The 14,583-nt window shown below is 36.9% G+C and overlaps 1 protein-coding gene across 5 annotated transcripts in view; it reads left to right on the plus strand.

Annotated features, from left to right (window-relative positions):
• Positions 1–14,583, plus strand: part of LOC131572654 (inactive histone-lysine N-methyltransferase 2E-like) — a 56,788-nt gene that overhangs the window by 5,801 nt on the left and 36,404 nt on the right. For 2 of the 5 annotated variants that reach the window (XM_058825906.1, XM_058825903.1), the window contains exon 2: positions 12,501–12,685. The exons of 1 other annotated variant lie outside the window; for it this stretch is intronic. In XM_058825906.1, the coding sequence (XP_058681889.1) occupies positions 12,615–12,685 (71 nt within the window). In that variant the 5' untranslated portion in view covers positions 12,501–12,614. Of the gene's footprint in view, positions 1–3,001; positions 3,059–4,574; positions 4,653–12,500; positions 12,686–14,583 lie in introns of all 5 variants that reach the window. 2 more of the 5 variants (XM_058825905.1, XM_058825904.1) reach the window with 2 other exon arrangements.

Raw genomic sequence — 14,583 nt, forward strand, 5'->3', positions numbered from 1 at the left:
TGAGTTGTGTCATGGTGCTCATCAACCAGCAGCTGCAAGCCTCTGTCCTCCTCATGGCTCTTTCTCCACCCATTCTCTGTCCAACCTGTACTTGTGTTTCCCTGACAGTGTGCATGGGTGCAGCACCTTGCACTTGGCTGTACTGAACTTCATGAGGTTCACAGAGGCCCACCTCTTAAGCCTGTCAGGGTCCCTCTGGATGCTCTCCCTTCCCTCCAGCATGTTGGCCACACCACAGAGCTTCATGGCATTGGCAGACTTGCTGAGAGTGTGTTTAATCCATGTCGCCAACAAAGGTTTTTAATAGCCATGGTCCCAATACCAGTTTGTGAGGAATGCCTCTCATCGCTTGTCTGCACAGCGACATCGAGCTTGACAGTTTGCAGCTCTTAGGAGTGCAACCATGCAGCCAGTTCCTTATTCACCAAATGGTCCATCCACCACATTCATGTCTCCATTTCAGAGTTCAAGTTGTTGTGCAGAACAGTTATTTATTGGTCACAGAAACTGATAAAACTAATAGCCTGTATTTGCCACTCAAAAATTTAAAGTTCTACTTAGACTGGTAGATTTGGGCCTTTTACCTTGAGGAGGTCTGAATATTTAAATTTGTTTAGTGTTCATTACTGTTTAACTTTTCTAGACTGATAGGGCTGAGGATTTTTGACAGTTGGTAATGCTCTTAGCTTGCCTTCAGTAGACAGGGGGATCCAACTTCTAATTAGAGTGGTTATAATGGGCCTGAGTTGAAAACTGTATCACAAGATAGATGATATTCAAGTCTAGGTGGTTAATCCTGTTTTAACTATTGGTTTAAAGAAAGTTTTCCAATAAGGCAAACTTACTAAAACTTATTGACTAAAACTGGTTTTAGTCAGTTCAGCTTAAACTGAAGACTTGAGAATTTCATCAAATTATATACAACTTTTGAGGAAGGTACAGCATGATTTCATGTCTCCTTTGGTTTCCAAACCTATCATTCTAGACCTGTGAAAGAAACATGAATACTTTATATATAATTCATAAACAATACAGTAGTTATTTTACTGGTGATAAGGGTAAGGTTCCTCCATCAAATGCCTTACCAAGTAATTCCACTGATTTTTTTTTTTCTTTTGCTTAGGATAGGAACATTTGATACAAATACTTAATATCTTTGATATTATGAAGGATCATTATGAATGACTATGTTGTGGGGTACTTTTAGATGCTTGTTCTCTTGTCTTATTTCCAGTGATGTCTCCTGTGCTGAAAGACAAAAGCTGAACACTGCTTGTTGTTCCCTGCTGTGTGGCAGTAGTAGTGCAAATTAAAGCTGTTTATTGAGCTTCCATCACTGGGCAGAATGTCTTTGTGCTTATTTAAAGATCAGGTATTTCTGTTATTGCAGTTGAAAAACATACTGAAATGTTCATTGAAAACACAAAGCTATAGAGTTAAAATGCATGGAATCAAAATTTCTTAACCCAAATGATACAGTTTTGCAGAGTAATTGAAATAGAAAATAAATTTGGTTTTGTTTTCTTGAAAGTATGAAGGATCTTTTGATCTTAGAGTTCTGTATTTTTTTTGTGTGTCCTTGAACATGAAATAGTCCCTCCATCTGTTCCCTCTTTTTTTCTTGCCAGTATCTTCCCCAAGTTTTTGTAAAGAGCATTGAAATACTGCCAAATTGTTACCAAAAGATACAGTCCAGGTTGAACTGTAGTTAAACTTACACAAAGGAGTTCTTCTAACTGCCAGAAAGAATTAAAAGTTTGTGTGAATGAATGTGACTTTCTGACTTGATCGTGTTTAGATTCCTAGGCACAAGTGTAGCAGTTAGGTGAATGTCTACAAATTGCTTCCATGAGTAAAGGTTGAAGTACTATTTATGTAAATCAAATGACATGGATAAAAAAGAGGAGCTAGTTTTTGAAATGACATAAGTGAAAACATTTCAAAACAAAAATATGCTTAGCTGAAGTCAGACTTGAAATAAATCAAGAGAATTTATTACTTGTGTAGTTGGTAGCTAATAATTACAGTAGACTCCCAAGTCTTTTTAAGCAGCTTAGAAAAAATTAATTAGTTTATTTGATGTCATGAAGCCTGCAAAATGTTTAGTGTTGAAGGCATTACCAGTATCTATTTTTAGCCACGTATTTTTTCACCCCAAAATCTGTACTTACTGGGAGTATTGGTGACTGAATCGCCATGAAGTGTACTGTTACATTTGATAAAAAATAAGTAGACTTAGCCCATGCATGTCTGTAGACATGAATTAGGGTATTCTTACAGAATGTGGACTGAATATACTTACAGAAAGCCGTTATATTTTAGAATGTTCGTCAGGAATAATGGTGTAAGGTAACAGATGAAATGTTTTCTTCAAGAGTAATTGCACACTAGAGTAATCACAGGCAGTTTGTCCCAGTTTAATCAACAGCTTTTTATCATTTTATGCTAGATGGAGAAATAATTGGCAGTAAAATAGCTGATGCAAAAAAATGACGTAAAGCCAAGGTATTTTTACTGGGAAACAACTTCATTAGTGTTCTTATCCTTTGAATTTTTCTCTTTAAAGGCATTTTACATTTCTCAGTGATAGACTATAATAGGCTAGTGTTAGGTAGGTAGTATATACGTGGCAATTTTGCTATGAGAAAATAATTTTACTCCTATTCATGTGCTGTACTTGTTTTGTATTTTACAGTTCCTTGGCTCTCCAGCTCAAATAACTGATGTTTTTTGAATGGCTAGGCCTTTTTTGTGTGATTTATTTTCAGAAGTATAGCAGGTGTTTAGTAAACTTACAGACATCAAGCAATTGGCAGTTAATTTTCAGTCCTGGGTTGTTGAGTTCTGCAAATAAAAAACCTAAAATCTGTTAGCCTGGTGTGCATTATTATATCTCTGCTTACTGCTTCTTTGATTTCTGTTCAATAAACTAATTCTCATTCTTCTGTAGCTGCTTTTACCATTATTTCCCTTCTACCACTCATTCTCTTTCTCTTCCTAGTCCCATATTTTGTCTAACTTCCACTGAGTGAAGAAAAGGAGTGAAGAGAGACAAGAGGTAAGGGCAAGTCTTCATATTTTAAGAGACTGGCATAAATACTTGAGGAGCAGACCTTGCTTTCGCTCACAGGAATAAGCAAGAGCAGCACTGTTGTACCAGATAGTAAAGGAAAATAGCTTATGTCCAGTGGAAGGCAGCTTTTGGTGTATAGCAGAGGCTTGGCTAAACTGGCAGACTGACTCTTGGTGTGTACGGAGAGGTGTGCCTTGTTTTGTGCAGACTAGAGTTTGTGTAGTGCATGTATGACCTCTGTACCGATGGAAACCTTATTACATGATGGAAACTAAAGGGTTTTATGCATAAATCCTGGATACCGTGAAGGAGGCAGGGTTTTCTTATTTCTCTGTTTTAGATGCTAAACTCTAACCAATTCATAAAGTTTTGCTGTCATTCCAAACGTGACTGTGGTCTTTGAGTGTAAAATCCCGTGTTTGTCTCAGTATGTTCATAAGCTGAGACAAGTTGCCCAGAGAAGTTGTGAATGTCCCATTGCTGTAAGTGTTGAAGCCCTGAGCAACCTGGTAGCAGAGGTGTCCCTGCCTATGGCAGGGATGTTGGAATTGGATGATCTTTCAGGTCCCTTCCAACCCAAGCTATTCTGTGTTAGTAAATCATGCTTATTGGCACTATTTTAAAGCAAAGTTGGAGGAGGAGTCTTACTTTGTAGCTGGTTGTAATGGCAATGTTTTTAAATAAGTTGGTCTAATGATTAAGTAGATCTGTGTCAGTACAACCAATAGTGTAATACAACAGAAATTTGACAGGGCTAGGAACTTAATAGCCTTGAGCTCTCTGAAGCTTACTGAAAATGCAAAAGGAGATGGGAGCAGCTATGAGCAGTGTCCTGTGAGAAACGGAGAGGAAGCATAATGATTTTTGCCGCTGCCTGTTAAGTGTTACTTCAAACCAGCCATAGCAGGTACCTTTTTGGATTTTTGTCTGTCTGACGGGGCATGTGAGAAGGAGGTTAGATGGATATGAGTACTGGCAATGTGTAGGTGACCCTGAACAGCATAGGAGATTATTGAGGGTCTTGTGATGAGGAAGAAGATACTGCTGAGAGGGATATAGAAAACATTAAATCAGTGGGAATGTTTGATCACACACTACAAATACCAGATTTCTCCTGGAACAGGTTATTTCTTCTATATGATTTGCAGGAGTTGGTCATTAATAGGTCTTAATTTGTATATTTGAATGTGCCTACTATGTCATATTTTTCCTACTCCTCCTTTTTTTTTTTTTTGTGTCAGCAAAAATTAGAAGTAAACTGCTAACTTAGGTTATGTTACCATAGAAAGCAGCAAACAGTAGCAAAGGTCTGAATTTGTACTTGCAGTTGTTTCTAAGGCTGCACAGTTCTTACTGCCACTGCAGTGGTGCAACATCTGGAATGTGGATATCCATCCTAATCTCTTAGGAAAATCGGTACGGTTATGGAGCATGTTAGGGGAAACGGAGAAAACTTCTTTGTATGTAAGATTAGTAATTTATTAATGTATTCCGCTTCTAGGTCTGATTAAAGGCATGTTACCTCCTGAGAAACAGACAGCAATGAATAAATATTGATTACTTTATACATTTATTTATGGTATGTGTATATATGCTGCATATTTTTTCCATATTTGTGTGTTGATATCCATATATACATGTGCACAGTATAGTTCATTATTGGAAGTATATCTAGAGTGTACCATTGAAATGCCAGTTTTTCTTGCTAATTTTGAAAATAATCTAATTCTTGTTAGACATGTATGCTCAGAGCAGTGGTAGAAAGCAGCAGTTTAGAAAAGCATGATTTTATTTAATTAAATCTTCTTTAAATCTTCTCTCTTGTTCTTTTCCCAAATAAAAAGAAAATTAAAAAAATCAAACAAACAAACAGAACCCAACATGCATACGCAGACCTCCCAAACCAAAACAACAACAACAAAAAATTCCAAAGGGGCAAAAAAAACCCTGTAGGTAGGAAAGCCAAGTAGTAAAGCTTAGTTTGTTGGCTTTGTGACAGTTCAGGACATTAGTTTTCACTCTGTGTTTGTGGATTCTGACAAACTATTGATAGTTGCATTTTTAGTTAGATTTCTGTATAGATTGTGTTAGGGCATAGGTGTATCAACTTTCCTTAGGCCCATTCTTGTGGATTTCTTGCAGTTAAGGGTGGTTCCTATGACCAGGGGTTAACATTATTGGCCTGTAAATCTGAAGGAAAGTATGACAAGAATTGCTTTTGCTCGTGATTGCAAAATGTGTGTACACATGATGTAATTGGAGGGAGGAGAATGTTTAGATTGCATTCTCAATAAATGCAGCTTACCTGTTGAAGATTCATGGTGAAGTAATAAAATACAGTAAAACAGAATACTACCTTATGGCCATCTATTACCCGAGATGACTTTGTATAAACAAGTAACAATAAGATACGCAGGAGTCAGCAGAAGTCTGAAAGCAATAATACAATCTTGGAAATCTTTGCATCTTGCATATTGATACAGGAAACAGTAATTAGTTTTGTAGTGATCCTTTGTAACTTCGGAGCCAACCTAGACTCACAGTGGTGTTGAATTTTTTACTGGGAGCAAATGGAAGTTAAGAGTTTTGGTTTGGGCTTAGTGCTGTAGAATACTTTGACATTAAAATTGACTTGAAGTTATAACCAGGTTAGCATTGTGTGCTGGTTAAACTGAAAGGTCTTGCTTGATTCAAGACTGTCATGCAGATAGTTCATGTGTTTTAACACTAATTTATTTTTATTTGTAAACCTCATGACTCTTCTTCTCTTGTTCCTTGGTCAGTGCCTGAGTGGAAAATTGACCATTTCAGCAAATTTATTTGTTGTTTCAAGTTAATTCCCTTAAAATTTGTGCACATCTCATGAAAATGAGCCTTCATATATATTGTGTGTATTCTGATACTTAATACTGCTCCAGGAAATGGTTACTAATTTCTTGCCTGGATTTAAAGGTGTGAGGGAAGAGGTTTACCAGTACTCTTAGTTTAGCAAAAGAGAGCCTCTTCGGTGCTTGTGTTCAGCGGAAATAAGCTCTGCATAAACATGAGGTGAGCTGTCCATTGCTGGGTAAGTTGGGAAACAATAACTTATTAGGTGTTGGGGACTGACTATTATTCTTGGCCATTTCAGTTACTCCATTTACTACATACGGGAAAGTTACCACTTTCACCTTTTATGTATTTTGTAATACATATTTCAAGTTACATAATTTTGCTTTTAAGGAAGGGTAGTTGTCATATGTAGATAGGTTAGAAGATCTTGATTAATTTTTCACCTCTAGTTAGGTCGATTTTGTATATGGACCCTGTGAAAATACAGAGTAGACAGAGTATAGAGATGGTAATACATCTGTAATGGCATTAGTTAAGAACTTCAAGGTGAAGTTGTATGCATTAGTATAAAATCTAAATAATTATTTATCTTAAACCAGCACTGTTCCATCTAATGAAAGAGCCTAATTGTAGGCTAATTAGAATTAGATTTTTCTCCTTAAACCTCTGTGTTTAGGGAGATCCTGGTAATTGTCTTTGCAGAGGCATTCTGTGATGAAATCTCCCAAATCTTGAAACATCTAAACCATCCAATAACTTTTTTTTTTTAAATCTTGTAATTGCTGACAGGTGATGGCTGATAACTGCAATTGATAGAAAAAAGTATTGAAGAACTTTACATTTTGTTGGGGGTTAGTATATTGAAGTAATAAAAAAAGATTTAGTGTTTTTGTAATACCTAGTGATGTGAGGAACTGATTTAGCAATCAGCATACTTCAGTTAGTGTAATCTTCTGTGTATGTGGGAAAATTCTTATATTTGAACTAGGACATAATTTAATTGTAGGCTTAATTTATGATTCCACTTATGTCCCTTTATAAAGTAGAAAACAAATGTTAAGTATCAAGTTGCTTTGAATTCTGTTCCTAACTTCTATAGTAAATATATTTTCTGTAACTTTTGTGTGCTTTTTGTATTTGTTACATGACAACAGAATCTGAAAATTGATTCATGGGAAGGGAAAAACAAGGAACTTCTACACTGTCTGTGTAGAAGCTGTCAAGAGATGTGAAGAATAGCAAAGACAGTTTTCATTTATTATTTAATTTCATTTATTATTTTATTTTTTCCCTCTGATTTTTGTGGTATTAGACATAAACGTGGTTTAAAAGCCCCCGACAAACTAAAAACCCTCACCACATTGTAATAAATAATATTACTGTAAGTATTATAAGTAATAATGCTATCTTGATATATTGCTGTTTCTTTAGGTTTTTTTTACGTTTAAGACAAATTGTTACTGGTGTTGTCACCATCTCTTATCACTGGTTTTTATGAAAAGTTTTTTATCTGTGCATCTAAGCGAGAGCTTTAGTATTCTTAGACATACAGCATAGGGTCTAGCAGGTTGAAAACTACTGATGTCATTTCAGGATATCACCCACTTACCTTCTGATTCAAGAGCTGAGCTGTCTATATTTGGGGGTTTTTCCTCCTTTGTGTGCCAGTGGAAAAGTTTTTTCTTCTGATGTGACACAAGTGATCTTAGTAGGACATGACAGAAAGGAAATGTGGTCTCTGTTAGACCACAGAATAATGTTGTTTTAGTGGAATACCTCAGGGATAATGTGTGAGTTATTTCCTGTTCTTTATTGCATAAATTATGTTCTCTGTATAAAGCCACAGAGATTAATATTTTTGAATGTATAATGCTTTTATACTTCTGTTGTTTGAGTACAATTAATTTTTACAAAAAGGGTCCTGGTGTCACGAAGTGGGTCATGAGAAGTATGGTGAGTCTTCAAATATTTTAGACTTGATGTAGCTGTTGAGTCAAAAAGCTCCTGTTATTTTCTAGAAACAACGAGAAGTGCCATTAAAAGTGTAAACCAGTATGAATAAACGGTGAAGTGTGATGGATGTGAGGAGGTTTGTCCTTGCATAAGATGTTTTAGTCAGATTGAACAGAAATTTGTCTGGGTTTTAAGAGGAATATTTTATTGTTAGGGCAAGATAAACTTTTTTACTGCAAGTAAATAAAAGCAAAATTTATTTGAATAAGGGATTTTTTTTTTCTCATATAATAAAGATGTAGGGTGATTATGAGAAAATTTGGTGAATCTAAGAAGTTGCCAAAATTCTTCCAGAGTGTACTATCACTAATAGAGTAGACTTTAACAAAATTGGGAGGCCCTCGACTGTTGTTAATTAAGGCACAGTCGATAAGCCACTTTGCCCAGTAAAGAGCTGATCAGTGAACTTTGGACAAGCAGTTTTTATAATAGTTTTAACTCTGTGACCCCGAAATTAACTGGAGAAACCAGAGTGGTCTTCCTGTCTTTCAAATTCATGTACTACTTGAAGAAATACTTTCTTAAACACTGAGTTGGAGAAATTAATGTACTTACGAAAACAGTTTCTTAAAGGCCATGGATGACAGTTTGTCAGAGTTCTGAAAGAATAATTACTTGAAATAGATGGATACTTGAAGGAATTGGAAAGTACCAAATCATGACAGCAGATAGTATTTTATGACTCATCTAAAATACCAAGCTTCAAAGGATAAGCAGTCTCTTCATAGATAAAATTCCCCAGTGGTTGTGTTATTTTCTTTCTGAACTTACAAAAATATTGGGAATATTAGTATGTTATGACACTGCTTCTGTTTCTGACATGGCAGAAAATAATTATTTTCCATCATTCCTAATTTGACATCACTGTAGTGATCATAATTGGATGGCCCATATATAAGGTGACAGTTTTGTTTAATAAGTGGGTGTAGTGTTATTAATTTATCATAGATCTCCCCCCACTCCCATTACGGACATTTGTTGAGGATGGCTACTCATAAATAAGGAGCAATGTTTGTTTGAATTAACTTGGCTGTGTAGATATTGCAAGCTGGTGACCACCTCCATTCTTCCATAGTTAACTGTAGGCAAAGGAAAGAAAAGCTTTCTTACAATCTTCATCTTGTGATGAAGGTGGTAAAAACCAGTGAGTTAATATTGCAATCATGTTCCACTTCCTTTTAGATAAAAGATTTGTTTTATCTGTTTAATGCTCTTCAGGCAAAAAAAAAAATCTTGATTCCTTAAGTTTCTGATTTTATTCAGTGTAGATCAGGCTATTAGAATTTTTGAACTGAATTCTGACAGAGCTGTATTTGAATAGCGTGCTATAGGGTAGGAAGTTTGTTTTGGCTGTGTGTGTCCCCCGCCTTTCTTTGTTGGGTTGTTTGGTTTTGTTGTGGTGGTCTTCTAGCAAGAATGGTGATGTATTTGCTTTGTCAGAGATTGTCATTAATTAAGACATGCATTAGCCATTAATTTTCAGTCAATACATAGCTCTGAAAATGTATGCACAGCTCTTCTTTTTTCTGCATTACGTTTTAAAAGAAGCCCCAAATATCACTTGATTATCAGATTTGGTAAGCAGATCTCTTCTTTCTGTGTTGACAAGGGAAGTCACTTGACTATTTGATGATTGGGTAACCTCAGTCGTTTTATGCAAGTCTGGAGGTGTCACAGCCCATGAGACAGCTGTCTAACTATGTTCTTCATTCCATCAGTCTCCAGGGCGTTTTTGCCTGCGTTATTCTACAGCTGGTTCTTTACCTGGTCAGAAGTGTTTAAAGAAAATGTTTTAAGAAAAACCACACCACCACCAAAGTCAAGCTTAAGTGCAAGAAACATCTTTCTGAGTGAAGATCTTGCTCCTAGGCAGTGTTGTCCAATATGTGTTTTAGACCTATGTTAGACCACTAAAGAATTACCTAATAGCAGGCAAAGTAAAAACCCTATTCTGCTAATGATTTGTTAGCAGAGGTCACACTGCAGGGGGTAATGGAATAGCCATTAACCCTGGGCTAGCTGATTTACCTGGATTTTAAAAATTCTTGGTTTCCTTTTAGTTACTGGGTAAATTTTTTACTTTTTCAGAAGATGGGAACTAAATGGTGAGTTGATGTTTCTTTAAGTTGTTGGTGCAGCTGTTCAGGGTTCTGCCCTGTGAGTAGAGTTATCTATATGGTGGGAAAACGAATGCTCAACTGCTAGGGGGGCTTTTGTTTTTCTTAAGCCTTCTACTGAAAATATTCTATGCCTCCTCTTGATTTAACGTGTTTTTCTTGCTTCTTATTCTTGGAAATAGTACATTTTTTCTTACTTTTTTGCATAGCTAGTGATATGGTTTGTTACTTGTGGTATTTAGTAAGAAAATGCTCAGTGTTTAAATGAGGAAAGTAGAATATTCCAATGGCTACTTGGCTCAATAGCCTTCTAGTTCATTGTATTTGATATCTCACATAACAGGACCAAAACACACCTTTTACTGTCTAAAAGGAGAATGAACTAACTGTAAGTTTAGGCGCTTCAAACATCTTGGCATATTCTTCAGTTAATTGCCAATCTCCACTAGTATTACAAAAGCTAGATGAAGACTTGCTGCCATCTCATCCTTAGGGATGTCTTGTACATGCCACTTCGTCATCCTGAAGATGTCAACCTAATCAATAAAGGAAGACAATTCAGATTTAATTCACAGTGTTTGTCTGAAGGCCATTTTTCACCAGGGGCTTGTGCTTTTTGGTAGTATAGTGTTTGGCAAGGATGACATGTTAAAATAGAGTTCAACCAGGAAAAATGCCAGATTCTGCACTTGGAATGGGACAAACATGGATGTATGGACAGTCTGGGGAATGAGAGGCTGGAAAGCAGCACCACAGCAAGGGACCTGAGTGTCCTGGATGATGGAAAGTTGAACGTGAGTCAGCAGTGCACTGGCAGCCAGGAGGGCCACCCACCCATGGAGGCATCAGGCACAGCATCGCCAGCTGGGCAAGATCGTCCCGCTCTGCGCTGCTCTGGGGTGGCCTCACCTCAAGTGCTGGGGCAGTTTTGAGCACCACAGTGTAAAAATGACATTAAACTATTAGAGAGTGTCCAAAAGAGGGCAACAAAGGTGGTGAAGGACTTTGAGGAGAAGCCATATGAGGAGTGGCTGAGGTCACTTGGCCTCTTCAGCTTGGAGGACACTGAGGGGAGACCTCACTGCGGTTACAACTTCCTCATGAGGAAGAGGAGGGGCAGGCACTGATCTCCTCTGTGGTGACCAGTGACAGGATCTGAGGGAGTGGCCTGAAGTTGTGTTGGGGGATGTTCAGATTCAATATTAGGAAAAGGTTTTTCCCCCAGAGGGTTGCTGTGCTCTGGAACAGGCTCCCCAGGGCAGTGGTCACAGCACCAGCCTGACAGAGTTCAAGAATTTGGATAATGTTCTTGGGCAAGTGGTGTAACTCTTGGGAATGGTGCTGTGCAAGACCGGGAGTTGGTCTTGATGCTGGTGGCTTCCTTCCAACTCAGCACATTTTGTGATTCTGTGAAAATATGTTGGTCTCAAAATTGTGCTCATCTAGACATCAGCTAAGATACAACATTTTGTGGTGTGAGAGGAGTATCTTTATTAGGCACGGTATGTGCTTCATTGCAAAGTGGTCTGTGGTCTTGCAACTTGGACGTTTTGGTAAGCATTTGCAATTATTCGTTATGTAAGTACTGAAGATCCTGAGCTATTTTACTTAAATTACCTGGTCACATGTGTAAAACCTGGTCTGTATTAGAGCATAAAGGTGCGTTAGTTTACTAATACTTGTCTATATTTCTCCTGTGCTTGATTGGGTGTTCTGCCCTAGCCTGCAGTAAGGGAAGTGCAGGGGACTGGTAGTAACTGGCATACAGGTCTGATAGGGTATTCACTCGTGCGAGTCAAGTAGATTGTAGTTTGCTCTGCAGTTGAAAACTACTGCTTATTATTTCTATTTTACTCTTTTAAAAAAATTACTTCCAAAAGTGGCATTGAACGGGAATAGTATCTTCTAATGGTGATTAATTAAAATGGAAAATATTTCCTATCATTATTGTGAATTAGTGGAATGATGTTGTTTTTTTTCAAAAATACAAAATGGTAGTTAAGACATTAGATTTATTTTTTTAAGTGCAAATCAAGTGAGCAGTGCTGCCTTAGAGGTACATGCAAATTCTCTAACTAGGTTTCTGTTGAAAGGTACAGCAACTAAGCTTTGACATCACGGGGCAGTAAGCAAATGTACTTCGTATTTAGTACATCTGCCATAAAGTGATTCTCTGGCACTTCCCTGATTGTGCTGGGGTTTTTAATCATAAATTGTAATGATTGTCCATTTCCAATATTTTCAAGTTCAGGTGTTAAGATTATCACAATCTTTAAAGAAGTTTATTTGCACTTAACTTTTAGAGAGGATTGAATGTTTTCCTTTTGCTTGTGTAAAATAAAACTAATGAAATAATTGTGACAAATAAAAGTGGCAATTTTTTTAATTAAATACGTGATGTAAAATTGCCTGAGTTTAAAATGAACTGATTTAATCTTCTGCATGTTTCATTTCGTTTTTGACAGGGTTTGTGGATGCACTTAGATGTTTGCAATGAGCACTGTGGCTGGCATGCCCCAGTGTTTTGGATACCAATGCATAGGACTCCGTAGTAATCGAATTTATCAGAAACGAACGTCATGAGCATAGTGATCCCATTGGGGGTTGACACAGCAGATACTTCTTATTTGGAAATGGCTGCAGGCTCAGAGTAAGTATGTGAACATAATTTGTAAGTTTTCTTACTTATTTTTTAATTCCTTTTCATTTTTCCTTTATGACTGTTTTTTGAATACAGTTGGAGAAAACATAAGAGTTTCCTTACTTCATTGAATATTTAATTGCTTAAATTAATAACTGTCACTTTATTCAGTGACATTATGTCAGTTTCCTCCACTTCAGGGGGAGCAAAGGAGAGAAGCTAAATGTTTCTACAAATGCATATTTTTCTTGCTTATCAGACTGAGAAATAAAGATGCTGCTTAGATTACTTCTCATACTTCAAATATTTTGCCATTTCAGCTTCCTTTTTAACTACATGTAAAATTTTTTTTTGTTTTTGCACATTAGAAAGATAAATTAATTCAGTGCATTAAGCTGCAAGAAAATAGTAATTAAGACAAGGGTGCATTTCATAATGAAAACTGAAGGCCTAGCTTAAATGGCTAATACCATGCCTTCCGAAAGTTATTTCTAATTGTAAAGCTAGTAGAAAAATCATTTAATAACTGTGTATAATGGGTTACAAAGAGCCAGTGAAACCATGCATTCAGTAAACTCTGGCTTTGCACAAAATATTTTAGTGTTGTGAGTTTCTGGGTTTTGGGGGATGGGGAGGATGGCATGTGAGGTTTTTTTATTAGGTTTGGCGGGGAGGGGCAGGGGGTGGTGATGTTATTATGTGTGGGTTTTTTTGTGTTGTGGTTCTTTACTATTTTTTCCCCCAAGTCTCCTAGTCTCCATCCTACTTATGGGCTAAGGTTTAGGTATTGTTGATCTCTGACTGGATACATTTCTTGTCAGACAAACATTTCCATGTGTGTAGCATCTGCATGACTATCAAACGTTTAATAAAAGTGGTTTTTCCTCCAAACTTCAAGGGAAGGTTTGAGCAGAACTCTAGAATAGCTTTTTAAAGGGATGTTTCTCTATTTCCAGTTTTTCCAGTACTTCCAGTTATATATGAGGCTGTTCTTGGTTTGTGCCATTTATTTGAAGAGAACCAAGAATTTGCAGTTCAAAATTTTTTTTGCAATATATTTTTAAAGTTGTTTTATATTTCCATATTATGAACACAAGTTACCTTGATGCAGAAAATTTTTTAACTTTAGTGAACTGTTCATGTTTCTTTTCATTATCTTTTCTTGTGCTTTTCTTTCATGTTTTGAGAGGGTCATGATTCCTGAGGTTGCTGACACCCCTTGCAGCCACAGCATGTCATACTGAAATTAAAATAAATAAATATAGTTGTCAGTATAAACAAGATAGAGTTCACAGTGTGTTATTTGTTTGATACTGTGGCAGAGTGAACCAATTAGGAGCTGCTTTTCTTCATATGTTAAGTGGCTGTTACCAGTTAGATTAATTCTTGTCATCTCAGCCATACTCAGGCTGAAATATGTGTAGTTGCAGGATCGGTGTACGCTGATTCAAAAGCTATGTCACTGTCACAAGTGTGGCACAAAGGTGTGTCCCTAACCTACCAGTTTACGCAGCTGTAGTAAACCTTTCCTGTCACCATCTGTGTGGTTTATTTTTTGTTCCTGTACATGTTCTTCCAGAGAGTAGCATGTTGGATGTAGAGTGTATTAATGGCAGTCATAGATGGTCTTTGAGCAAGTTCTGGGGTTTTCCCAAGAGGGAGGAGCTGGAATTTTTCCACTGTGACTGGCAGGTCTCATATTGCTTCATCAGTTGCTGAAGCATGAGCAAACACAAGAATGGGGGAGTGGTAAACTTGATTATGCAGGAGAAGCAGCTTAGGGAAAAGCTCTTTGTGTAGTACAGTCTCTTAGTGCTGAAAGATTTTTCCTTACGCTTCGAACCAAGGCGTAAGGCTATTAAAAAAGGGGATAGTTTATATGACTAATAGTTCCACACATTATTTTC

This window comes from Poecile atricapillus, chromosome Z (genome assembly GCF_030490865.1).
Source record: "Poecile atricapillus isolate bPoeAtr1 chromosome Z, bPoeAtr1.hap1, whole genome shotgun sequence".
NCBI classification, from domain to species: Eukaryota; Metazoa; Chordata; class Aves; order Passeriformes; family Paridae; genus Poecile; species Poecile atricapillus.